This window comes from Nansenia antarctica (assembly GCF_963989245.1).
Source record: "Nansenia antarctica genome assembly, chromosome: 2".
In the NCBI taxonomy this organism is placed as follows: Eukaryota; Metazoa; Chordata; class Actinopteri; order Argentiniformes; family Microstomatidae; genus Nansenia; species Nansenia antarctica.
The window spans coordinates 17,595,309-17,622,085 of NC_137675.1; the positions used below are offsets into that span (position 1 = coordinate 17,595,309).

Sequence of the window (26,777 nt, forward strand, 5' to 3'; positions counted from 1 at the left end):
GACAAAGGGGGACGCTACGTCAGCAGTGTACTTCACTTCACAGCCAAGCGACTCACGGCGGGGGATTTTCATACATAACAAAAGGAGCCGGCGGTGCCAAATCTGACTCTGCCGCTTTGCTCACATCATGGTTGAGTCATAGCTGAAGAGCTTCCTTCGCTGGGCCCGTTTTAGTTGGAACCGGTGTACTTTTTAAAATTATTTTCAGGACTGTGAGTCTGAAGTTGAAGCTTGAGGACAGTTAAGTAGAAACAGCGGGAGAAACCCTGTTGGAGACGTGCCGACAGTGATGCTGCGTTACAGATCTAGATTATAGATCTCTCTCACTTGTCTCAGAAATGCTTCATCTCATATGAATCTAGCCAGTAGTCCGGTGAATCAGTCCCAGTCAAACCCAAAGTGAAAGAGACAGCAGGAGTGGAATGACGATGTGAGGAACACAACTACGTGTTTGTAAGAACAAGCCAGTGGGCAGACGGTGGGGAATTTGGACTACTTCTACTGAGGCAGAGATGGTGTGTGTGAGTGTGTGTGTGTTCTTGGTGTCTGTGTTAAAGCTTGGTGTGTGTGTGTATATGTGTGTGTGTGTGTGTGTATGTGTGTGTGTATGTGTGTGTGTGTGTGTGTGTGTGAGACTCACGGCTGGGACGGAGCTCATGTTCATCTGCTGCGGGTGGTTCATGGGGGAGGCGGCGCGGGCTCCCATGGGTGCCTGGGAAATCTGAACGTTGGGCAGGGCCATGGGGTTGAACTGATTGACTCCTGTAGGGAGAGAAGAGAACCACAACATGAGCCCAGGGGGAGAGACACACACACACACACACACACACACACACTCTAGGGCTGCACGATTAATCGATTTTAAATCGAAATCGCGATTTGAGATGATGCGATTAGCAAATCGCAAAGCCTGCGATTTGGGATACATTATACAGCGCGTCGGATTCAACGTCAATGAACGCACACACCCAAGAACAACACTGCACGTGAAACGCCCAGGTGTGAATCTATGAAGACGTTTCAGTAGCTAGCAACATTCATGGTGTAGATAAATGGCTTCAGCAGAGCCAGAAGCAACGATTTAGTCCCGAAGAAAAACAGTACTTCTGCTGTAAGTATTTCGGGTTTAGGACGACAGATGTGCAACAAAAGCAGGTGTTGCGCACGACCTGTCGTGGAACAATCGCTACATCCAGAGGCAACACCACAAACCTGTATCAGCACTTGAAAAAGTACCACGGGCAGCTCTATGACGAGTGTACGGTCAGAAACGGAGAGTTAAGTGAAAGTCCCGTAGCCCTGTCTAACGTTAAGCAAACTAGAGTTTTAGAGTCGTTTGAGGCTGTTACGCCGTATGAAAAGGGCTCACGAAGGCACCGTGAAATAACCAATTCCATCACGCACTACCTCGCTAAAGACATGGTGTCTATTAACATTGTGAACAACTAAGGGTTTAAAAAACGAATCCAAACGCTGGATAAAAGATAATGTGATTCCATCCCGCACGTACTTTAGTCATGCGGCCATCCCAGAAATGTACGCAGAATGTAGGAAGATACTTGAGACGGAGCTGAAAAATGTTGAGTCGTATGCAACAACAACCGATCTGCGGTCGAGCAGGTTCGACCGAGCCGTATCTCAGTCTCACCGTGCACTTCATACATTACGACGACGAGTTGAAGAGTTGCCGGCAAACGGTATACTTTCCTGCTTTATCTATTTAAATGTTTACAGAAAGGACCTATTCTTTTTTTATTGGACATTTTTATTATCACTTTATTTAACTTGATTGCAGTATGTGCAATATTTAGATGCTGCTCCTGAGCCATAATTAAATAACCTTGTTTGTAGAAAGGTCCTATTTTATTTTCATATTGGAATTGATTTATTTTTTACACTTGTTGAGAGAAACAAAATGGCAGCTGTTTAAAAAACCCATACATAAATATGTTGTTCCAATTAATATCTTTTAAGTTCTCATCCTTGCATTAAAATTAGAGCAGTTAGCCCCGCGGTGGCGCAGCGGTCTAAGCATCAGTCTCTGGTGCAAGCTGCCCACTGGGGACTGGGATCGAAAGCCGGTCTCGCCAGACCCGGATATGGCCGGGGCCCACGGGGAGCAGCATATTGGACGTCCGCTCCCGAGGGTGGTATAGGCTATTTCCGGATAAGGATCCGTCGCGCAACACCGCCCCCGTCTGGTGCCGGAATAACAGTGTTGGGCTCGAGGGGCCGGTAGCTAGTCTATCGGCTCTCTCATCTGGGCTGCCGGCCACGGGGTGCGCGTGCGGCCGATCCTACGCAATAGGCGACAGGGGATAATTGGACACTAGGTTGGGTATAATTGGATACTAAATTGGGTGAAAAAGGGATAAATAAAAAAAAAGAATTAGAGCAGTTAACAGGTTGATGGTATCATGTGGTAATGCTCTCTGAAATTAGCCCATGATAGACTGATTCATCCAATCACCTGCCAAGTATTTTTGAAAGTACCTGCCCTTTTCCAAACAGCTTCCAATGAAGCTTTCCTAGATGGTTGTGTGAAACAAACCATCTGAGCCAGGTTAGTAATGCTCCATCACATGTTTTAATCTGAAGCTTGACTTTAAAGCAACCCAACTTTAAAGCAACCCAATGTAAGTTTAGTTCTTTCACTCGTAGCTCGGACTGTGGGGGTGCTAGAGGAGGGAGCCAATTCTCCTAAGTCCCCTGAAGACGTACAAACAAACTGCACGTTGATACAACCTTCCTAGCCGGAGATATGGCCACACTTTACAAAAACTTCTGTTGGGTCGCTTTAAAAAATAATAATCGCAAATTAAATCGCAATCGCAATATCTGTCCAAATAATCGCAATTAGATTTTTTCCCCCAAATCGTGCAGCCCTAACACACACACACACACACACACACACTAATACACGCTCGCACATACACACACGCTCGCTCACTCACACACACACTCACACACACACACACATACACGTACACAAATACACGCTCACACACACAAATACACGCTAGCTCACACACACGCTCTCACACACACAAACAAACAAATACACGCTCGCTCACACACACATACTCTCTCTCTCTCTCACACACACACACTCACACACACATACACACACACACACACACACACACACACACACACACACACACAATCAACCTTCAGTAAGGAATAACAGAAATCCCAGGCTGACAGATTCAGACTGCTATAAGGTCAAGGTACCTTGAGCAACCTGCATACGATTCATGATCTGATTTGGCACATTGGGCATAGGCACAGGTCCATCTGAGGAAGAGGAGGATGAGGATGGAACAGAAAGAGAAGAAAATAGGTTTAAAAGCAGTGGAAAACAGATCGCAAAGACTAACCAAACAAACGTTTGAAGGAAATCCAAGAGGAGGACAATTAAAGAGTGCCAAAGGGGTTTAGAAGAAAGCTCAACGGCAAAGTGCTCATCTAGCAGCTGTCCAAATTACATTTGGAGTCTCTCTGTCTCGCGCCCACATGTGTTAACACCATACAAAGTACCTGAAATTATAGGTTGCAATACTTTTTGGACGCTTAAAAATCATATTCAGCTTCATTAGTATGTGTAATAGAAACATTGATAACATAAAAAAACACAGTCAAAAACAAGCTGAACACCGAAGTACAGTCCTGGCTTATGTGGAGGCAGAGGACAAACCCCAACATGAAAACATTCAGATTTGACTCTCAACATAAAACAACAAGTTCAGCGTCAGGAATCTTGAAGTGGCATGCAGAAACAGACCGGGAGGGCAATCACTTCTGCATCCACGCATGCAGCTGTACACGCTGCCGGTGTAGCAGGTTAATCACCACGCTGGAGGGTATGTTCACGTTTGCACAAGCTGCATCCCCAGTGTAGCGCTGCCGTTAAAACTGACAAATCCCATCCTGCCCTCCAACCAACTCCCACCTCTGGCAACCCCTACCCCCACCACACCCACCCCCATCTCCATCTCCATCTCCACCACACCCACCCCCACCACCACCACCCCAGGTGTACTCACTCTGTGGCCTGCTGGACTGCCCGGGACCCAGGGCGTTGGGCTGGGGGAGGCCTGTGGCCTGCTGCTGCTGCTGCTGGGCCCCCGCGGCCACCAGGGGAGCCTGGTTGATGATCTGCTTCTGCAGCCGCGAGCGCCTCTTCTCCTCCAGCTCCTTCTGGATCTTATAGATCTTCTCAGCCAGGAAGTGATAGTACTCGTCCTGCAGGGGAGGGACACAGAAAAGGAGGTAAATACGACTGTAAAAGGAGGTGGACAATAACTTATAACCCCAGTTATTTTGTGTGTGTGTGTGTGTGTGTGTGCGTGTGTGTGAGCAGAGTGGCGATGGGGCGTACCCTGCTGTTGGCAGACTCGTACATGTCCCCCTCCACCTTGCGTGCGTAGGCCACCAGGTTCTCCATCCGCCGGTCCTTCAGAGCGGCCGGGTCCGGGGTGGGGAATATGGCTTGTACTCTGGAGGAAACACAGGAAACGAAGGAATGAATAAACAAACCGGGACAGAAGAGAGGTTAAGAAATGTTGCCGTGTCTCTATAGCCACTTGAAGGCCAGTGATTCACCGCTTGTCTAGCCTAAACAAAAAAAAAGCCTGTATTCTCATGGTAAGTGTTTCCCAAAAACATGTGGGTTGTAACTGGATTTGTCGCTAGGGATACGGGAGTCTCTCGACAGCACACCCACACGCTCCACACTCTAGAGTCTTGTCAAACATCGCTCGTTCAACGGTTACCGAGCAGTCAGAGGCGGGTGGGCTGGTGGTTTATTTCGAACATCGACCGGGGTGGTGGTGAGTGTTCAAAATAAAATTGCTGGCGGGTCGTGACACCGATCAGATATCATGAGCGAGGACAACCGTCAAAACTTCAAACAAGCTGTTTGTTTTTAAGACTGCTGGGCATCGCTATTGCCAATTTCTAACTAGCTAGCTTCCATAAACAAATCAAGGAGAAACAAACAGCGTGGGGGTTGAGGGTTTCTCGGGCTCAGAATTTTGTCTTTCGTGATTCGAGGGAGACCCAATGTGGTTAGGTCTACCACGAATGAATGAATGAATGAATGAATGAATGAATGAAAGCTTTATTTCGAACATGTGAAAAAAGAAATAGTTATAACAAAAAACAAAACAACCGAATCACGAAAGACAAAATTCGATTTGGGTCTCGGCCTTAGAATGCCTATGTAAGGATAACCGACGTTGTGTCAAAGATGTCAAAAGGCTAGGGATATTGTGTATTTTATATGCTGGGTTCACAAGAAAACTTCCAGAAAGAAAAATACCAGAAAGAACTGAAATGACCGTGTGGAAAAATGGTTAGGTGGCTGGGCTAATAATAATAATAATAATAATAATAATAATAAAATAATACAATTCTTCCAGTTGTCAGACTATCTTACAGTTTGTGTACGAGGTGGTTGCGCAAGTCCTGAGTGACGTGCTCGTGCCAGCCTTTCCTGATGCCCGTGGCGGAGAGGGGTGCCGCCGTGGGCAGGTTCCCGATGGGAATGCTGGAGCCGTCTGGCAACAGCTGACTGAGGGGGGGAGGGGGGGAGACAGAGAGGTGAGGAGGAGAGAGAACCTCTGACAGAGGCTTTAGCATCATTCACAAGATACCCATTTATGGAGGATTACGTGACAGTGATTCATTTTCACATTTCAGCAATTCATTGGCGAGAGAGTTTAGCCTCTCATAAATGTGAATGATCAGGCTGAAGCTTAATCATATAGAAACAAATGGTTTAATAACCCCTGTGCATGCAGGCGTCTTGGGTATGCATACATATCGCGAGCCTCAAAATGAGACTCACTTGTTGGCGTTGAGCGTGTTGGGGAGGGCGGAGTCAGGGTGCAGGCTGTTCTGGTCAACCCCTCCCCCCAGGGCCATCTGGGCGGAGCCTAAAGACACAACACACACAGATACGGGACCGATGAGACGGGACAAATCAGAAGATACACAATTGTTTGTGCACGGGCGCACGCACGCACGCACGCACTGTTCTTAAGCCAACTCTCCTTACCGAGTGCATTGATGGGTCTCATTAGCTGCGGGTGAGGCTGACCCTGGGCGTTGGGCTGGGCGGGGGTCTGCTGCGTCTGGCTGGTGGCCTGGTTGCTGTAGGGCAGGCCCAGGGCGGCGTAGGCCCTCTGCATGGAGCTGGGGTCGATGGGCGTGGAGGTGTTCATGGTGGTGGCGCTGGACTGGCTCGACCCCACTGACCCGCCGATGGAGTTCTGGAGAGCAGCGTTGGGAGAGCTCAGCATGGCTGGTGAGGGAGAAGGGGGGTGTTATCATCACACACAGACAGGGATAGTACACACACACACACACACACATACAGTGCACACACACAATCCACACGTAGATACTGTATATAGTACACACACACACACACACACACACACACACACAGGGATATACAGTACACTCACTCACACACACACACACACACACACACACACACACACACACACAGTCCACACCATTTCTCCATAATGCCTTTTTTGTATGTTTTGGTTTGTTTAATGTATTGCTGTTTGTAAGTGCTTAATGTTGTGTGGCCTGTAATTGTCCTGTGGCTTCTATGTGCTTGAAATGTCGCTGCTCCCATAAGTGTGTATGTGGTGTGGTTTGTAAACATGCTCTGGCTTGTGTGTGCTTCTACGTTTTTGCTATGACTTCATGTGTCCCTGTCCCCTATGCGCTGTTAGTGTTTGTTGCAGCCGCTTGTAATCACCTCAGCTTGCTTGTTTTTTGTCAAGTGTGATGTTGGGGTACCTTGTCTCAGCCACGTGTTCTTAGAATATTGAAATTTTTTATTTTAATTAATGACGTTCCTTTTCAGGATGCCATGTTGCAACTGGCTGGGGACTTCAGCTGAAAATTAGCCGACTAGGCTAACGTTGCCTTTTTTACTGTATTTTATATGTTTCATGTATTTGGATTGTCCTCGATATAATAAACTAAACTAAACACTTAGATATGTAGTACACACACAGGGATATACAGTGCACTCACTCACACACACACACGATCCAGCACTAACGAACGCAATTCATGACTCTCTGACAAAGTTATAGGACAGCAGTGTGAAACGGTTAGCGAGTGCGCTAATCTTAAGTGAGTTCCCGCCGCCGCAAAGCCAGAGAGCTGAAATAAATAAATGCATAAATGCCTTCAGGGGCAGTCATGTGTAAGATTTGCATGTTGTTCAGAGTTCAGGCATCGGCCGCGCCAAGACAGTACTCAGTAGAATGTGGACCACGAAATCAGTGGGGAGACAAAAGAAAAAGCCTGCTTGGCTATTTGCATTGGCAGGAGAAAACTGGGCTGTGGGCACCGTGCCTGCCCAACATGCAAATCCAACAAAGGACAAGCAAACTCTCTAAAGTCTGGCACGATGAAAGATGCTGAGCAGAGGGAGCGAGGGAGCGAGGGAGCGAGAGAGCGAGAGAGCGAGAGAGAGAGAGAGAGAGAGAGAGAGAGAGGGAGCGAGAGAGAGAGAGAACAAGCGGAGGGAGGGAGAACAGAGAGAAAGGGAGCAAATGAGGAGGAGAGAAAGGGAAAGGGCTCAAAAAAGGAAAAAAACAAAAGCGGGTAAGAGAACGAGAAAGTAGAGATGGAAGTGTGAGAAAGCGAAAGAACGGGAAAGCGGAGAAAAGGAAAGGCAGAAACGAAAGTCCCGTCCAGGCAGACAGTCAACCTAGCTGCTGCAGCAGGGACTTAAATGAGTCACCATTTCACCAGCCAATCGCACATACAGTATATCTCAAAAGTGAGTACACCCTTTAGATTTTGGCAAATATTCTGTCATATCCTTTCAGGGGGATAACACTATCTTAATGTAACTTAAAGTAGTCAGTGTGCTGCTTGAATAACAGTATATATTTATTGTCCATTGAAAATTACTCAGTACACAGCTGTTAATGTCTAAACAGCTGGCAACAAAAGTGAGTACACCCCATAGTGAACATGTCTAAATTGTGCCCAAAGTGTCAATATTTTGTGTGACCACCATTGTTATCTAGCACTGCTTTAACCCTCCTGGGCATGGAATTCACCAGAGCTGCACAGGTTGCTTCTGGAATCTTCTTCCACTCCTCCATGACGACATCACGGAGCCCACGGATGTTGGACACCTTGCACTCCTCCACCTTCCTCTTGAGGATGCCCCACATGTGCTCAATTGGGTTTAGGTCTGGAGACATACTTGGCCAGTCCATCACCTTAACCTTCAGCTTCTTCAGCAAGGCCGTTGTCATCTTGGAGGTGTGTTTAGGGTCATTATCATGTTGGAAAACTGCCCTACGGCCCAGTTTCCGAAGAGAGGGGATCATGCTCTGCTGCAGGATGTCACAGTATATATTGGAATTCATGTGTCCCTCAATGAAATGCAGCTCCCCAGTGCCGGCAGCACTCATGCAGCCCCAGACCATGATGCTGCCACCACCATGCTTGACTGTAGGCAAAACACATTTGTCTTGGTACTCCTCACCAGGGGGCCGCCACACACGCCGGACACCATCTGACCCAAACAGGTTTATTTTGGTCATCAGACCACAGGACATGGTTCCAGTAACTCATGTTCTTGGATTCATTGTCTTCAGCAAACTGTTTGCGGGCTTTCTTATGCATCGGTTTCAGAAGAGGCTTCTGTCTGGGGCGACGGCCATACAAACCGATTTGATGCAGTGTGCGGCGTATGGTCTGGGCACTGACAGGCTGACATCCCACTTCTGCAACCTCTGCAGCAATGCTGGAAGCACTCGCACGTCTATTTTTGGAAACCAACCTCTGGATATGACGCTGAGCACGTGGACTCAACTTCTTTGGTCGACCCTGGCGAGGCCTGTTCCGAGTGGAACCTGTCCTGGAAAAACGCTGTATGATCTTAGCCACTGTGCTGCAACTCATTTTCAGGTTGTTGGCAATCTTCTTATAGCCAAGGCCATCTTTGTGAAGCGCAATAATCCTTTTTTTCAGCCGCTCAGAGAGTTCCTTGCCATGAGGTGCCATGTTGTCCAGCATTCAGAGAGAATTGTGCCCAATAAACCAAATTTAACAGCCCTGCTTATCATTTACACCTGAATCCTTGTAACACTAACGAGTCACGACACCAGGGCGGGAAAACAACATCATTGGGCACAATTAGGACATGTTCACTATGGGGTGTACTCACTTTTGTTGCCAGCTGTTTAGACATTAACAGCTGTGTACTGAGTAATTTTCAAAGGACAATAAATCTATACTGTTATTCAAGCAGCACACTGACTACTTTAAGTTATATCAAAGTTTCAGTAGGATAATGTTATCCCCTGAAAGGATATGACAGAATATTTGCAAAAATCTAAAGGGTGTACTCACTTTTGAGATATACTGTAAGTCCTCTCTCTCTCTCTCTCTCTCTCCCTCTCCCTCTCTCCCTCCCTCCCTTCCCCCTTCTCTCCATCCCTTCCTCCCTTCCCCCTTCTCTCCATATCAGATTACAAGCCCAGCAAAACTCCACTCTTGCTCATCGTACTTTCACAGCCAGCATGGAGGAGGAGCACAGCACTGTAAATAAACTCCCTGGAGAGCCAACCAGGCTTCTGTATGACTGGAGACGGATGAGGTGGCCCGTTAAGACCCTGGTCTGAGATCAGTCTGAGCTGACCCCGAGATCTGTCTCCCCCTATGAGTGAGGTTAAACGCGACTCACGCGGCTGGTTCCTCTTGTCGCTGGCGTTCTTCAGCGGAAGGCAGACGGGACAGTCGTGCCGCGTGCAGTTCTTCCAGTGGGAGATGATCTGTCTGGACGACGCGCAGTGAGCCACTGGAAGGGGGGAGGGAGGAGGGAGGGGGGGACAGAAAACCACAACACCACAGGTTAGAACACCAACAGTATAAGAGCCTTTTCTCAATTGTTAGGAACTCTGTGACTCGCGTCCTCCACTGCCGTCCTACTGAAAACACATTGGAGGAGAAGATCTAGGTTGCCCTTACACGTTCTCCCACAATTCTTTAGGAGGACAAAGCGGCCCGAGGACTCAATAGGCTTGTTGCATTAACGTCGAGCTGCGGAACTTCCGGGTGCGTCTACTGGAGTAAGAATTTCCGGTGTAGCCGGATGTTGACATCCTAGTCATTAGTTAGCCGTCCTATTACTGTAGTTATAATACAATACATTACTTATTAGCGGTGATGAGTGGAACAAAACGTGGGTTCACGTACCAACGACGATTGACAATTAACAATGATCACTGTTGTGTGCCACAATGTGTGAATTCGGCGTGCTTTCATTCATTCCCAAGCAACTCTGAGGCAAATGCTAAGTGGCTAGCGAAGATTCGTCGGGACGCATTTCGTGTCACCAAGAACAGCAAAGTGTGCAGTCAGCATTTTGAACCAGGTGATTTCGCTGTGCCAGCTGCAGGTGGGTTAAGGAGGCTGAAGAAAGGAGCCGTCCCGTGTCTCTTTAAATGGAACCAGTTCGCCAAATCAGCACCCAGGCTAGGTGTGTGGGAGCGCCGTGAGCGTGCTGCGGTCGCCCCTATGATAGCAATGCAGGACTCTTCTGATGAGATGGAGGTCACCCTGCCAGACCACGATTATTGCGTGGCTCCTGATCCTGCTGCTTTTGATGACGTCCTGGCCCAAAACGAGTCATTGAGGAAGGACATAGAAAGGCTCCAGAAACAGCTAGAGACCGTCCAGCTACAGGCCAACTTCAGCCTGCGGCGATTCGCAGGTTCCGACGAGAACATACGCTTTTACACCAAGTATGGTGTATTAATCCCCCCAGGCAAATTAACTCACCTGTTCAGTCTCTCCACCCCCATCTCTCTCACGCACACCCACGTAGTAGATAATAAGTACTGTACCCATCGTGTGATAAGGATCATATTCTTGTGATAAGGATCATATACTGTATACAAGTCTACTAGTCCATATGTTTATAAAATATGTATAGATACAATTAAACTAACACGTCATGTATTCTGGCTTGTCCTAAGGTTTGCTACCTATGAACATTTCATGTGCTTCTGGCGCATGATCGAGCCTTGTACCTCCAGAATGGTGAGGGTCACCCGGGCTAAGGTATCCTCTACTGACCCTGAGGAGCCTGTTCCTTTAAGAGCAACGGTATGTTTTCTTCTTTGAACTGGACATCATTTTAAAAACAGTTAAATTACAACATGTTGGCCGTTATAGTTTGGTTATATCAGCTGCTGTTCTGTTGTGGATCGTCTAAGTATAATAACAATAATAATAACTTTTTATTTGTATAGCGCTTTTCCTGCAAACGTTGCAGCTCAAAGTGCTCCAATCATTATATAATCATAATTGTATTATTTAGTCATTTAAAGGCAATATTAAAAAGATGGGGTTTTAGTCTTGACTTGAACATAATTTGCTGAGGTTGCATCCCTAATGTAAACTGGCAGTGCATTCCACAATTTGATATAGAGAATATGAGAACATGATGTCTGTTTTTCTTTATTGACAGAAACTTGAACCTGTTGACGAGCTGTGTCTGTGGCAGGGTTTCCGTTAACCGGTAATTACCGGTCTTTGTCCGATAAAATCTGTTGAAGTCCGACATATTTAAACCTCTTCGGTCATATTGTCCGGTGAAAATAACCGCTAAACCCAGTAGCCCATTCGGCGGTAACCCGCCCCATCTGGCAACCCTGTCTCTCAACGGCGCGAGTAGTTTAGTCAGTTCATTTTGATCTAGTCTAAATAAAACCACTGCAGTGACTGGAGTCAAGGTTATTGTTCTGCGTGTTTTGGATGTGCTAGAGCACAGTGAATGACCACAGAGGGCCGTGAGATGCGGCTAGTAAAGGACGCTACTAGCCATCTCAACCCCGTTCATTGATTGAGCCTGCCGTGCCCGTTCCAGCCCTGAGTCGGGAGAAGTACTACGGGAGTAGTGCGCTACTATCGACAACCTGGGCTACTGGTACCATTAGATTAGGATTGATTAGATTAGGTTGACAATACCACACTACATTTGAGTTTAGGGATATCAATGTTATATATTTGTGTATGTACATTTCCACCATAAATTGATGCAGAAAGGTCACAAATAGGTGCATATCAATTCACCAGAATGCAAGAAATTAAGTGTTTGATGCTCGTTTAAGGACCCCCAGACAGCCCTGCTTCATGGGTCCCCCCGTGTATGATAAGGGTCCTCCCTCATGTATCAGACTGTAAAACTGATTATATTTCATTGACATATCACTATAGGTATAAATTCCATCCAAATTCAACTGTTTAGACTTTGTTTGCATCCACCAGTGCTCTCCTGCGCGCAATTACTTCGCGCAACCGCCTCCATTTCACTCCGTTCCATATTATTTTATGTTAGAGACCGACCCAGGCCCCCCATCACAGAAAGGAAAAATGATGTGGCCCTCACAGAAAAAAGTTTGGGGACCCCTGATGTATACCATGGCCTTCATTCACATGTAAACTTCTTTACAATACTATAATTTTATCTTTACAGAAAGTAAACTACCACTTGCATGTACCCACCAGAATAGTTAGGCTATTTGGTTGCTAGCTAGCTAGTATTCTAACTAATGATGCTGTTACTCACCCTCATAGTTGTGGAGGTAGCTCAAAATATACATCTTGAATCCCTTTTCTTTTTTGCTAGAATGGGCTACCGAGGAAGCGCTAACGATTCAATGTACGTCATCGACCGTGATTTTTGGGAGATCCTGTAAACAGCGAGTGTAAAAAGCCATCTCTTTCTGTAACAACAAACCAGACCGGAAGTTCTTACTCCAGTAGACGCACGGCGGAAGTCAAACGACGCCATCTTGTGCACCTAGGCTATTGTAGCTAAACAATTGAGAAAAGGCGATTGACTCATATCATCAAGGTCCACGGCTCGTGCGGTGTAACAACTGATTATCATATGCTATTCATCCTTGATTATACAACAGCATTGGGATTGGCCGACAGCTGCTCGAAGCCGTGACTTAGTTCACATTGCGGTTAAATCACTGTTTATGACGTCCCTAAACCACAAGCAGATTTATGCATCACTTTCCCCTTGGCAACGTTTCGTAGTTTTGGGGACTATAGTTGTCAGCGCAAGGCAGAATCCACCGCAATCTATCACAGAACAAAACACTTAAACCATTGTTTTTCTTGTCACAATTTTGTGGGATTTGTTGTGTAACCGTATGAAAGCACGAATGCCCTCGAGGCCGTGATTTATCGGCAATATTGTCTCTAGTTTGGGGACTTGCCGGCGCGCCGCTGTGCATCCCCGACTTTCTCCCGACTCGTGACGACATTGGCGATAACTCGCAGCCTCTCTGGCATTATGGCTTAATTCACAGACTGTCATCCCCAAGCATCTTCAAAATCCTCTGTCAGGCCGACACAGCGACCGCTGAAACCTCAGTATCTCTTTCAGAGCGATAATGAGTATGTTGAGCGGACGCCAACCGCTGTAGCAATTGTTGTGCAGGGAGCCCAGCAGAAGGCCCGTCCAAAAGTCTGACAGCCTGAGTAAAAACCTGGATAACAAACAGTGCTTCATAAAGAGAGAACTGCGAAGCAACACAAGTCATGAGGCCAAGAACATTGAGTTTCTTTGAGAGGGGGAGTTGAGGGGGGAGGGGAGGGCGAGAGGAGAACAGAAACCCAAGTCTCCCTCAACATCTGCTTTATCGTAGCTCGCTCCCCGCTGCACTAATTCACAGTCTGGGAAGGCTATGCCTTTCGCTTGGGGAGAGAGAGAAGCAAAACAACATGTTCTTGGTGCCGCAACAGAAAGACTGAGGCTTTTCTCTCGCCCCTGGCAGGGCTGGCTCTCCAGTGTGGACTAACAAGCTAACGGGGGAGCCCAGTCTAATCGCAGTAGAAGCCACAACAACGCAGCCAAAAGCCCAGGGCAGAGCCTGGGGCCGGCCAGTAAGCAGGCATCCAGCACTGCGGTTAAACTGTCCGTGGGAAATGACAACCACATCAATTAGCGCTTTGAGCAACAATACAGTTTGTATTATTGCTCTGAAATATGGCAACAAGCCAACAATGTTAATAGCAAAACTATCAAAAGCAATCATATCAAAGCAGGAAGGAATGAGTTTACCTCCAATCCGCTTTGTCACGCCAAACAAAGCACCAACCCATACCACAGACTCAAACACGACTTAAGTCAAACCCTTCGATTTACCTCAGATTACCGTGATCTGAGAGTGACGGTTTACCTTCCGACGAAACAGACCCGCTCGTTATTTGGGTGGCACGGATGGGCGTCGGTGAGCCGGAGGAAATGAGTTGGCAGACACACACGCGTGCCTTGGCCTCCGAGGGTGTTTGGCTTGAAATTAAAGTTTAGAGTTCAGAGGCCAAGAGCAACGCGGCCGACCCCGCACCACTTAGAAACCAGTCTGCCTGGAGAGGGATTTCTCATTAGAGCAGGAGAGGATGCCACCATGAAGGAGACCTCACGCTCTTATATCCCATTATCTCTGGGAGGGGGAAAACAACAGAACTAGAGGAGGGAGAGAGAGAGAGAGAGAGAGAGAGAGAGAGAGAGAGAGAGAGAGAGAGAGAGAGAGAGAGAGAAGGAAGAGAAAGGAAGAGAAAGAAAATTCCAGTTTGAGAGAGGGAGACAGGGAGGGAAATATAAGGAGTCAAAAGAGAGAGATGATGGAGGAAAGGAGAAATTAATTAAAACTGAAGGGGAAATAAAAGGAGGGGTAGAGTGCCGTAGGAGAGAGAGAGAGAAGAGAGGAGAGAGATAGGAAGAAAGAAGGTGGTAACTGCAGCCAGGCAGCAGGGTGTTAAGAGGTGGAAATCCCCTGTGGCTTGTCCAGATTAGGGAGAGACGTGTGGCGTGACCGATGGGAGTGAAGGGCAGCCCTGTGGCCCAGCGGACGGCCCTGTGTGGGGCTGGCCCTGTGTGGGGCTGGCCCTGTGTGGGGCTGGCCCTGTGTGGGGGTGGCCCTGTGTGGGGGTGGCCCTGTGTGGGGGTGGCCCTGTGTGGGGGTGGCCCTGTGTGGGGGTGGCCCTGTGTGGGGATGGCCCTGTGTGGGGATGGCCCTGTGTGGGGATGGCCCTGTGTGGGGATGGCTCTGTGTGGGGATGGCTCTGTGTGGGGATGGCTCTGTGTGGGGATGGCCCTGTGTGGGGATGGCCCTGTGTGGGGCTGGCCCTGTGTGGGGCTGGCCCTGTGTGGGGCTGGCCCTGTGTGTGACCGGGCTCACTGTGGAGAGCGGAGGCCAGGGAGGCCAGACACCAGCAGAGACCCAACATGAGCTGGATGAGTGGCAACACCTCACGACTGAGTCGTTGGGGTTAGGGTTACTCTTACATGAACAACTTACATGATCAACTACGGAACGTCGCAGGTGTACAGGCCAAGCACAAAACGGTACGCTTCGCACAAACTTGAGAGATAATCGGCCACAGACACCAACATAAATGCAAATGAACAACATCAGCAACACCTCAGCAACACTAAAACCTCCCAACTAGGGAAACTTCGCAAAAGCTCAAACCTTACTCACGCTAACATGGAAAAGCTAGCAGCTCTAAACAGCTCTTCAGGGGGCTTGGAACCCTATCCCAAGCCCACATCCTACCCATAAACTCTTGGCCACATCCCCCGGCCACCCACCCCCAAGTCAACTTACCCTGGCAGGACTTGCCGGCCTGGCAGTGGGTCATGTGGTTGAGGACGTTCTTCATGGTGCGGCAGTGCGGCAGGGCGCAGGCCCTCACCTCCCCGTTGGCCTGCTCCCGCCGCTGGCACTTGTGGGCGTGGAGCAGCAGGACCAGCTGCTGCTGGATCAGCTTACGCTTCTCCGGGTCGGCCGTGGGGCCCGCGCCGGCCGCCGCCACGCCGCCGCCGCCGGGCACGGTGACCATGCCCACCGAAGGCATCTGCTGCTGGGGCTGCTTCTGGAGCTGGGACTGGGTGGGGGACGGGGAGGGAGGAGGAGGAGGAGGAGGAGGAGGGGGATAGAGAGAGAGAGAGGGATAATTAAGATTCTCATCCAACTAGCTACGCAGGACTATAAATTGCACTGCTATCATTGTCCAATCCAACAGTAGATCGACGTAAAGCAAGATAGGTGTGTGTCTTCACTCTTGAAAGTCATGTGAAAAGATCACAATGGCAAGCCAAATTTGGGGGGGGAGACAGATCATTTTCTAGCTTTATTGTGGATAAACAATAGTGGATGTGCATGATGTCATTGACAGAGGGAAGGTAGGAGAGATGAGAGGGTGTCTCTGGTGTTGTTGGGGGCTCACCAGGTTTGGCACACTGGTGACGGCGGCGCCCTTCAGCTCAGTAGGGAAGGGCGGCAGGCTGTTGGAGAGGGGGCTCTTGTTCTGGAGCTGCTGGGGGCTCACCCCCGGACCCCCCTGGCCGTAGGGCGGACCCCCGAACGGACCGCCGTTGCTGCTCATGCCCATCTGAGAGAGCGGAAGGAGGGGGCGGGGAGAAAGAAAGAGAAAGAAAGAGAGAAAAAAGCAGGTGGTTAAGAGTTTCAAATGAAAGTGGAGACGAGTGAACAGTGAAGTCCGTTTTAATTCCCAGACAGCCAAATTGAGCATGCTATTCCTCCACAGGAAGTCAGACCATTTCCTGATGTGATTGCATAGTTTAGAGAGTCAATTACTTCCAATAAAACCACAACAGAAATCCCTTGAAAGCACAGTCTAGCGACAGCCATCAGTTTCGCCTCCTCAATTTGCTCCTCCAACTCCAATTAGTCAGTAGCACCACTGCTCCTGGCGAGGCCATGTCTGTCTGTCTGTCTGTGTCTGCCTGTCCGTCCAGGCTCGGACACGATGCCACGCAGCCCTGCCAACGTGGCATCACCACACATCTCTGCCTGGCACCAGACTTCTTTGGCAGCAGCAGGTTTCACCCCCACAGCCCTCCTCCGTCCCCTCTCTCACTTTCTCTTTCTCCCCCCCAGTCCCCATTTTCTCTCCACCTCCCCATAGAAATTCTAAACTCTCCCCCTTCTCTGTCGCATTATGTCGTCCCCCCTCCTCTCTCTGCCCTCTCTCTCTCTCTGACTGAGAGTGCCATTACTATCCACCCCCCCCACCCCTCTCCTCTCCTCCTTTCCCCCTGATCTCTTGCAGCAGGTCGGGCCATGTCAGGCAGCAGTGCCGCCCCCCCCCCCCCCGGGTCGTTGACAGTGCTCCAGCAGACCAGATAAAACAGCCAGCCCAGCTGAGGCCACCAGAGACCAGCAGCTTTCCACACGGCTGAGCGCTGAAGCACCCCCCCCACCTCATACACACTTCTCCCCTCCCTCTTTCACTCTCTGTCCCTCGCTCTCATTGACACACTCCAGTCAGCGGCAGGCAGCCAGCGTTGGCCTCTCCACTCCGCTGCCAAACCAGACGAGAGAGAGAGAGAGAGAGAGAGAGAGAGAGAGAGAGAGAGAGAGAGAGGGGGGGAGTGTATTCAGCTCGTCTAGATTACGCCTCCCCTTCTCCCTCCCTCCTTTCACACTCATTCGCTCATTCTGCTCCTGATAACGTGATTTACGACCCCCCGACTCCATCCCAAAAGGGCAGGGAGCCATCGAACCAGAGAGGAACAGGGGGATGTCTCACACACGCCCAGAGAGATTTACAACCTTTAATTATGCAGAACAAACCACAGATACCAGAACAAAGCACATCATCCGGCTGTCGCAGGTCCCAGCCTCTCTTTTAATGACCAAATCATCTCTGTGTGGACTCACACACACACACACACACACACACACACTCTCTTAGTAGAACAATCCCTCTCCCGCTCCCCCTCTCTCACTCACACACACACACACACACACACACACACACACACACACACACACACACACACACACACACACACCAGTAGTCCCCTCTGTGTTGTGGTTAGAGACTGAGCCCCTGTGTACGAGACAGTAGGACGGCTGGTTTCCTATTGATTTCCTGTGAAATCTCAGCGGTGTCAGGGCTGAGGTAAACAATCCCTGCTGTTCCACACACACACACACACACACACACACACACACACACACACACACACTGCTCTAATCAACTCTGGAGGGAATCCCACCCGCCCCCCGCCCCCCACCGCCACCTCTCACCATGACTGAGTGCATGACAATAGTGTCAAGGCGAACCTTGCCAAAGCTTCCAATGACGCTGGCCTCTGAAAAACGTCTCTCTTTCCTCTGGAAAACCGAGAGGGGGGGGAAGCAATAGAGACCCAGAGACAAAAGAACAGTGTGTGTTTGTGTGGCAAGCCGGTTTGTCAATTGGCTCACACACAGTTAATTTTTATTGTCCTGGGGGGCCTTCTGCGGCTCACCATGGAGTAGATACATCACCCCGCTGCAGACAAAGCCCTGCTACTTTAATGGGGCGCTGCGAAGCAACCTTGGGACTCATTAATTGGGCAATTAGAGGCGGTATAAAAACCTAAGTAGTGGCTTGTGTCAGACACAATCAGCTGTCTGTGGGGAGATAGAGAGGGACTCTGGGAGCAAAGAGGGATGCTGACAAGGGCCCGTGTCCCTCCAAATGGCTTGGCCACCCCTCTCCGGCCCAATCTGTTTTGTCCTAGTGCTTGACGCCCAGCAACACCAGCGGGCTATGATCTGCACAGCCCGAGAGATGTGGGAGGAAAAAACTAAAACAAAACAAATGGATGATTCGCAGATAAACAGACCGTTATTCAACGGACGCACGCACACGCCACGCCAAGGCAAAAACATTGTCAGTTAGATCCTCGACCCCGTTTGGCAGTCTCCGTCTCTCTCACGCGGGGGCGTCCGTGACTCAGAGTGGATTGTGTGTGTGTGTAGTGTGTGTGGTGTGAGTGTGTGTGCGTGCATCCGAGGGTGACTCACCGTGTTCATGTTGGCCGCCTGCTGGGCGTTGAGGGTGGCGTGCGCTCCCATCTGCTGCCCCCCCTGTGTGAGAGTCTCTGCCAGCGCGCTGCCCACCCCCGCTACTCCTCCTCCTCCTCCTCCTCCTCCGCCGACGGCCGCCTGGCCCTGGTACTGCAGCCCAGACGCCCCCCGGCCTCTACCGGCCGGACCCAGGCCGCCGTTCATCACCGGCCCAGCCTGGGGCTGCCCTCCCTGGGCTAGAAGTCCGTGATTCAGAGCCTGGTTGAAGCCTGCGTTGAGTCCCATGGACGCGTTGTTGGTCTGTCCCCCGGTCTGTGGGCCGGCCTTCTGGGCCTGCTGCGGAGAGGGGTGGTTGGGGGAGCCCTTTCCGAGGGCTGCGCCCAGCTGACCCCCCATGCCGCCGGGCTGAGGGCCGGTGGTGTTGAGCCCCGCTGGGGAGAGGCCGGAGGCGTTGCCTGCCCTCAGGAGCTCCGACAGCTGCTTGTGTTTGGCGGCGACGTCCTGGACCATGGCGCCCGCCGCGGGCCCACCGTTGGAGGGCATGCCCATCAGGCCCAGGTCGTTGGCTATCAGCTCTTCGGGGAGGTCGTTCTCCAGGTCGTCCCAGGAGAGAGAACCCAGGTCTACTGGAAGAGAGAGAGAGAGAGAGAGAGAGAGAGAGAGAGAGAGAGAGAGAGAGAGAGAGAGAGAGAGAGAGAGAGAGAGACAGAGAGAGAGAGAGAGAGAGAGAGAGAGAGAGAGAGAGAGAGAGAGAGAGAGAGAAAGAAATAGAGAGAGAAATGGGGAGGAGAAAGAGAAGGATTAATAAAAAAGAAATCTGGGATCACATCCATGTGCTATTTCGCCACTGACAACACACATCCCCCCCCCCCCTCTTTTGCTGTAAAGCCAACTTCCAAATCACTTCTCGCCTGCAACAGTGACTGATGGGGTTCATTAAGGCATCAGCTTCCCCTGACGCTGGCTTCTATCCCTCCCGATCTCACCCTCCTAGGCCAAGCCTCACACTAACGCTACAGCGCGCTAACCCGCTAGCGAAAAAAGCCGCTCTTTTCGAACGGGCCTTCTCTCTCCCGAGCCACCGGAAGAAGTAACAGCAGGGAGGATCAGAGCGGATCAGCCAGAGTGTAGGTGTCGCCTGACAAACACAGTTAGACGAGGCGCGAGCGTAATCGTCTCACTCAGGGGTGAGACCCATAGGGGAAGAGGGGAGGTGGTGGTGGGAGGGGGACACCGCGTGTTTCGGTAACACCGTCAAAGAGTGTGACGGTAATTCCAACAGCTGGGAGTGGAGCTGAAGGAAGATGCATGGCGCTGAAGGAAGATGAGATGATTACAGAGAGAGGGATGAGAATCAGACAACACTGGGGTGTTTATTTGTCGTGACAGTGTTCATTGTGCCGAGACTATTGCAAGATTCAAAAACATTTTTAAACAGGAAACTTCGCAACCGATGGAACTTTCTCAGTCAGGACTGTTCTTCTCAAATCATTCGTGAAATAAACCCCCCCCCTCCCCTCTCCAAACGAGTCATATCAAATCAGTAATCAAGATTCCACAAACTAACATAAAGCAGACGTAAAAAGGGTCAGTCTGTGATGAAAATGGCTGACGGCGAGAAAAAGCCCACAGAATTCCACTTCACAGAAAGAATTCTGGCGAGCCCTCTCGCCAGGTCCTATGCGAAAGGAGTTTGAGGAGCGCACGGCAGATCTGCCTGTCTGCCTGGTGAGTCTTAATCATTGACATTCTGGGCGCATACCAGGCAGGATCCAGCCTTAATGAGGCCACTTGGCCTGCACGCTTCCCCTAGTAAACACTCCATCTATCACTCTCGCTCTCCCTCTCTCTCATCAGGCAGGCAGGTGCTCCATGCCCAGGAAGCCATCAGGGACATCTCTCTTTTCATTCGTTCGTTCTCTTTCTCTCACTCCCATCTTTCCCTCCCTTTCCCTCTCTCTCTCTCTCTCGTCTCAGTGAGCGCCTGACACAATCACTCTTTCAGAGTGCAGCGTTCGCTTTAACCACAGGCGATATGCGCGTGCACGTACACGCACTCCTGAAACGGCAGCTCCAGGTCCTTGGCGCCAGGCCAAAATGCAAAGCAGTGTTTTGGTTTGGTAGCGCCATTCATCAGAGCAATTGCGCGTCATCTCCCTGTCATCAGAATGATCACGCCCCTTTTTGGGTGATAGAAGTATAGAAGTTTGACTGGCGGTCAATGGGAATTTCTGGTCTTCGTTACTTTAATCCGATAAAATAAGAAAACCGTAGTGCTTTTTAGATATTAGGAGCTCAAATCCGATGGCCAGTTAGGCAAACTATTATATAGTGTCGTTGCCGATCAATGATCGACGTCGTTATATAGAGAAAATTAATGAAATAGGGGTTGATTCATCAGATCAGTCATACGTCATCTCCCTGTCATCAGGGATTTGTAGTTCTTCATTTGATTTGCCGTGTAAATCCCCAGACTGCCCAAATCCGATGGCCAGTCAGGCAAACAATTATATAGTGTCGTTGTCGATCAATGATCGACGTCGTTGTATGGAGAACATTTATGAAATAGGCAATGAATGTGTGTCCTTTCAGTCTGCCTCCATCCATGTGGATGAACCACCCGACCCAAAGGCCTGAGGTGTTGTAGGAGGTATGAATATGATTTAGGGGGTATTTAGTATAACAGGCTAATGGGTTTATTGTGAGTTTACTTTGATTGTTTGTTTATTGCCTAGATCACCGTATTGAGAAGTCATATGGTTATGAGGGGTGATATTGCAAGGTAATTTAAGCACCTGCGCACCTTGCATGGCGGTAGTGGAGAGATGTATTTTTGTTGACCGCATTATACGCATATTCTATACGCGTAGTTTGTTATTTTTCTGGTTTTGATCGCTTATGGATTATTTTTGTACGTCGCCAAATTTGATTGTTCTATTCAATAAATGCTCTAAAACATACTTTTCATCTCAGCGGATTGTTTGGCGCGTCATACAATTACCAGCCCAGACCCTGCTTGCGTCTCTCAGCTACTTTTTACTTTTGGCTCTATCTATCTATCTCGCTACAGGTGTCATATAACCCTAACCCATATCCTGTCATATAAAAGTAGGCTACCTTATTGAATCTCCAGGTAATGTATTTCTGACATCCATCACTTTTGCTGTCGTTAAGATACTTAATTGTTCTGTTTTGGTAGTCTGTCCAATGTGACAATTGCCCTCCTCTACCGGCCCTAGTTTTGGATCTAGCTTGCTGTTCATTATTTTCATGATAAAACGTCATAACATCTTCATATACACCATACAGGATATACGGGGGAGCCCCGGCAGTGAGAGGAGGCGGGGGGGGGGTACCGTGCTCTCGCCCTCTGGCTCAGCCCCCCCCCCCCCCCCCCACCGCTTCTCCTCCCTTTCCTCTCCCCCAATCCCCTTTCTCACTACACTGACTCCCCCTCACCCCTTACTACACACTCTCTCCCCCCCCCCCCCCCTCCCTCCTTTTCTTTAATCGTGGCTCCAGTCTGGGAATTAGGCTAAAAATAGCCCGAGCAGCTCCGGTAGCCCCAGACCACTGCTGGAGAGGAGAGGGGGGAGCGGGGGGAGCGGGGGGGGGACAGGTGCACAGCATGCCAAGCATGGCCTGGGCATTCACTCACTGCTCCGGTGGACTGCGGGGGGCTCATAAAACTTAGGGCTTGGGAATCTCAGCCACCGCACAACGCTTTCCAGGAACTTAATGGGTTAATTCTATCGGCTTCACCATGGTCTAAAGAGGGTTTGCAATCAGAGTCTGACAGAGGATTAAATTGGATGAAGACACAGTGAAGAGAGAAACGGGGATGTATTTATAGGCCTAGTCGTTTTTTAATTTGAAAATTATTCACGACACCAGCCTATTTGGAAGCGATTCAAACACTTCAAAAGCATACATTTCACCCGTGAGTGCTGGCCAACGGAGAGAAGACAGTTCGGAGAGGGAAAACAAGAAAGTCAAGTTCAACGTTAAAACTAGCACCAAAAAAAAACGGGGGGAGGGGTCTTTTCCTCCAACCTGAAGGGAAGGAATCCGTCGGGTGTCAAGTTAACTGACATTAGAGAGAGCACTGAGACAATGTTGTGTACGTACACTAGTTGCAGAGCAGCTGGGAGTCGGAGGTTGCAACATGGTGCTGAGGTTAGCCCTCTCTCTCCTGCTCTCTGGGCTGGTCCTTTAGACTTGCTTCCCTGTCTCTATTCTTTCAGCTCTCGCCTCCTTTCCCTCGTTCAATCACCCTCCCTCTCTCTTTTCTTTCTTTCTCCCTCTCCCTCCATCTCTCTCCCTCTCCCTGATATTGCAAGGCGTACAGTCCCTGTGAGTGGCACGGTAGTGGCAGCGTGGAGCGCAGCAAAGCAGCAGCCAGGCGCCTTCATGCACAGTTACGGCCAGTGAAGTCAGTCACTCAAGCATGTCTTATTTTAACACACAAACACACATGTGACACACACACTCTGTCTCATTTCACCCCTCTCTCTCCCTCCCCGACACACAACTTTCTCAATCTCTCTCTCACACGGCACTCTCTCTCTCATGTTGCCTCTCTTTCCCAGGTGGCAACACACACACACACACACACACACACAGACAGACACAGACAGACAGACACAGACACACACACAGGGAGCTGGCCTTGGTAGCTTCACTGACATTATATTTCCTGGACAGAGTGGAAAATCAAAAGGAGTGAAAGCGTACATTGGAGCACAGAGATGTTAAGAGCTAATGACCCAGCAAATCCAGATGTCAAGCTTGGAGAGAGCAAGAACTGTTCACGCATCGCTCCTTCCAGAATCCTTCACGCAAGACTTGAACTGATCTTAAAGTGCTTTACAGGTATTTGGGGGACTTAGAATTTGGTTACAGAACAAGTCTTTTTTGCATAGGAGGAATTATTGAGGTGGGGTTTTTCTATACAGTGGTGAAAATTGAAAGTAAGATGCGCGCGCATGTTGGTAGCAAAACACCCCACTCTTATACAAGACGTCAGCTGTAGTGAACACAATTAAAGAACTATCTGACAGCAAACTGCACATTTATGTCTGGGTATCTGTTGTTACCCAATAGTGTGAGGCATTCATTCATTTGTGGAGGTAAGAGCTGGAATATATAACATTATTTGAACTTTGACCCTGTCATTGCACAGTTACATGACTGTGGAGTCAGAGAACATGCACTATTCTAAAATTCTCACATTCAAAACATGAGTTTACATATTTTCGTGTTTAGTTTGCCTTTGACCTACAAAACGATTAAATTAACTGTAGAGTTTTCTTTGTAATGAATAAAGCTTTGTTAAATCAAGCATTTGTTATCTATTCATCAACATCATTTCAACTGACAAGTTAGCCACTTTTCTGGAAATGTTGTTTGCAATGGGAACTGAAACTCAATAGTTAAAAGCATCTTCGTTAAAATGCCAGATAAAATTCCTTCTTGATAAGTATTTTATATATTAGATTAGATTAACATTAACAACCAAAATGTTTGTCATTCGAAAACAGAATGTTCATGATGTCCATGCGATGAGTATAAACCAGCATGTTTCCGTCACGCTAGCTTGTATGTTTCCGTCACGCTAGCTTGTATGTTTCATACAGTTCCTACCAGTGACATGCATCCAAAAGTCGCGTGCATCCATGTGTGACGTGTGCTGATATCTATAGACACTTTTGTAATCAACTAAATTAGCTTCGCTGCGATGCAAGCCAAAAAACATATTAGCAATCAGGAGGAGATGGGGGGTGGGGCTGTTTCATCTCAGTATCCAAATCAACCACAACAGCTTGTTTTTTTCCCTCCCCGTCCCGTCCCCCCCTCTGCATCCCTCCCTTATAAACATTACCGCTGACAGCTGCGAGTGGGAGCTGCAAAAATAGCAATATCTGCTAATAGGGATAGATAGGATTAAAAAGAGTTGAAACAGCTTACAGGCTATATACAAGCTTAAATGTGTGAGGCGAGTGGCATTTAAAACCGCCAATTAGACAATGTAGCCTCAGCCAGCGAAAAGACGCAGTCATAAGCGGTTTCTTGGGGTGGATGGATGGGGGGGGGCTGGGAGATGACTCCCCCGCCCCCCCCATGCCTCCTTCCATGGGATATTTGGCCCCCTCCCCCTTCTGCCCATTCTCTCAGGGTTTTTCTCCTCGCCTGCAGGCACAAACCTAAATGGCTCCATTAGTGGCTGCGTCAGACGGCGTTCACGTCTGACGGGTGGGTCTTAAAACGTGCCATTTGGGGAGGCGGTGAGCAGCAGCACGCCGACTGGGAGGGACGGGAGGGACGAGGCTCTCGTTAAAGCAACGGGACAGAACGCCTTGATGGACGCAACAGTTCTAAACTCTGGCGTCACTGAAGGTGGCTGAGGTACTGGTGCTATAACACTTACTCCGCCCTTCATAATTGCTCTACAGTGAAAAATGCTATTAATGTATCTAACATTGTATTTATCTGTGACATGTTGAATAATCCACTGAAGTAAACATTTGAGAATACAGCCAACAATTTTGAGATCAACTGTTAGGCCTACTTGTCTTGACTTGACACAAGACATCTGACTAACTGAATTGACACAAACCAAAGCACCGAGGGCCATATCACCATACCTGGACTGAGATTCAGAGTAGGAAGCTTACCACTGCCTGTCCTGGCTGAGCCCCCCTGCTACCTACGGGCAGCAGCTTATATTGGGGTTTAGGGGTGTGTATGGTGGAGTGGTGGAGGAGGGGGGGGCCAAGGACCCTGCTGGTGAGACAGATGGCCTGAATCGGGGTGACAGGGGGCGCGTGCTTGCTCCATCACACTTCAATGAAAGATGCCCTTGCTCCGCTCGACTACACACACACACACACACACACACACACACACACACACACACACACACACACCTCACCAAAAGGGAGCAGCGTAAGGAGGCCCCGAGGCAGAAGGCAGAGGCCAAAAGTCAGAGCCGGGGATGTTCCGCTAGGCACTCCAGGCTTGACCGCTGACACTCAGGCCCATTGTCTGGAGTCATTTACTGCTGATGCTAGGCACTGCCCTGCAGGCCTGTTGGGTGAACATTGCAATCCGAGAGCATTTGGGGCAATAGCGGCTTACGGGGTGATGAGGTGTCGTGATGATTGGGAACATGGGGAGGAGGGGAAGAAAGTCATGCCACTAAAAAGGGGCATAATGCGTTACCATCAAATACTACGAAAAACGCCAATATATGCCGGTTCAACAACTGTGTCATGTCTGGTCCAGTAACTCTTACAGTAATCTACAATGATATATAAATTGTATTTTTATGTCAGTCAGGCAACATGGCATGCCCACAACTACACTGGTTCTACACATAACAAAACGGTGGCATGTTACGTTATCCAGGGTGAAATGATTATGAGTGAAGATGCATTATTGCAGCCATTCATTGAGGATATGGCTTGGCTAATATTACACGTTTTAGTTGTTCCTAAACAGGCCTAGTTTAGAGGCAATCAAAGCGAAGTAGTTGAGGCATAAAACACGGCTGAACTCATTCAGATGAGTGCAAGGCTGTGCCCGGGGGTACTGTGCTGTTTCTGTACACCCAGGCACGCGGTGTAGTTTCATACGTGGGTGTTTTGATAAGAGCAAATATCTGTCACAGGACGACACCCCTTCAGCCAGAGTCCCGACAGCTTCCTACGTCATCAGGGGAGACTTGGTGTTTGACACTTCACTCCCATCGCCTATGCAATCAGCAACGTTACTGCAGCAGTGGCCACAGACTGCTCAAACTTGGCAACAGGGGCAAGATAGCAAACTTCATCCCTGGCCTTTTCCAGTGACAGATGACGACTGACAGCTAGC

The 26,777-nt window shown here is 49.2% G+C and overlaps 1 protein-coding gene across 1 annotated transcript in view; it reads right to left on the reverse strand.

The window, feature by feature from the left end:
- The window catches only part of crebbpa (CREB binding lysine acetyltransferase a), a gene marked incomplete at its 5' end in the record, with an annotated part of 56,828 nt that overhangs the window by 29,773 nt on the left and 278 nt on the right, over positions 1-26,777 (reverse strand). The window contains 11 exons of the mRNA XM_080523782.1: positions 641-762; positions 3,235-3,297; positions 4,047-4,245; positions 4,382-4,499; positions 5,441-5,575; positions 5,852-5,939; positions 6,062-6,307; positions 9,740-9,853; positions 15,687-15,960; positions 16,309-16,473; positions 18,903-19,528. Coding sequence (XP_080379908.1) covers positions 641-762; positions 3,235-3,297; positions 4,047-4,245; positions 4,382-4,499; positions 5,441-5,575; positions 5,852-5,939; positions 6,062-6,307; positions 9,740-9,853; positions 15,687-15,960; positions 16,309-16,473; positions 18,903-19,528 — 2,150 coding nt within the window. The remainder of the gene's footprint in view (positions 1-640; positions 763-3,234; positions 3,298-4,046; positions 4,246-4,381; positions 4,500-5,440; positions 5,576-5,851; positions 5,940-6,061; positions 6,308-9,739; positions 9,854-15,686; positions 15,961-16,308; positions 16,474-18,902; positions 19,529-26,777) is intronic.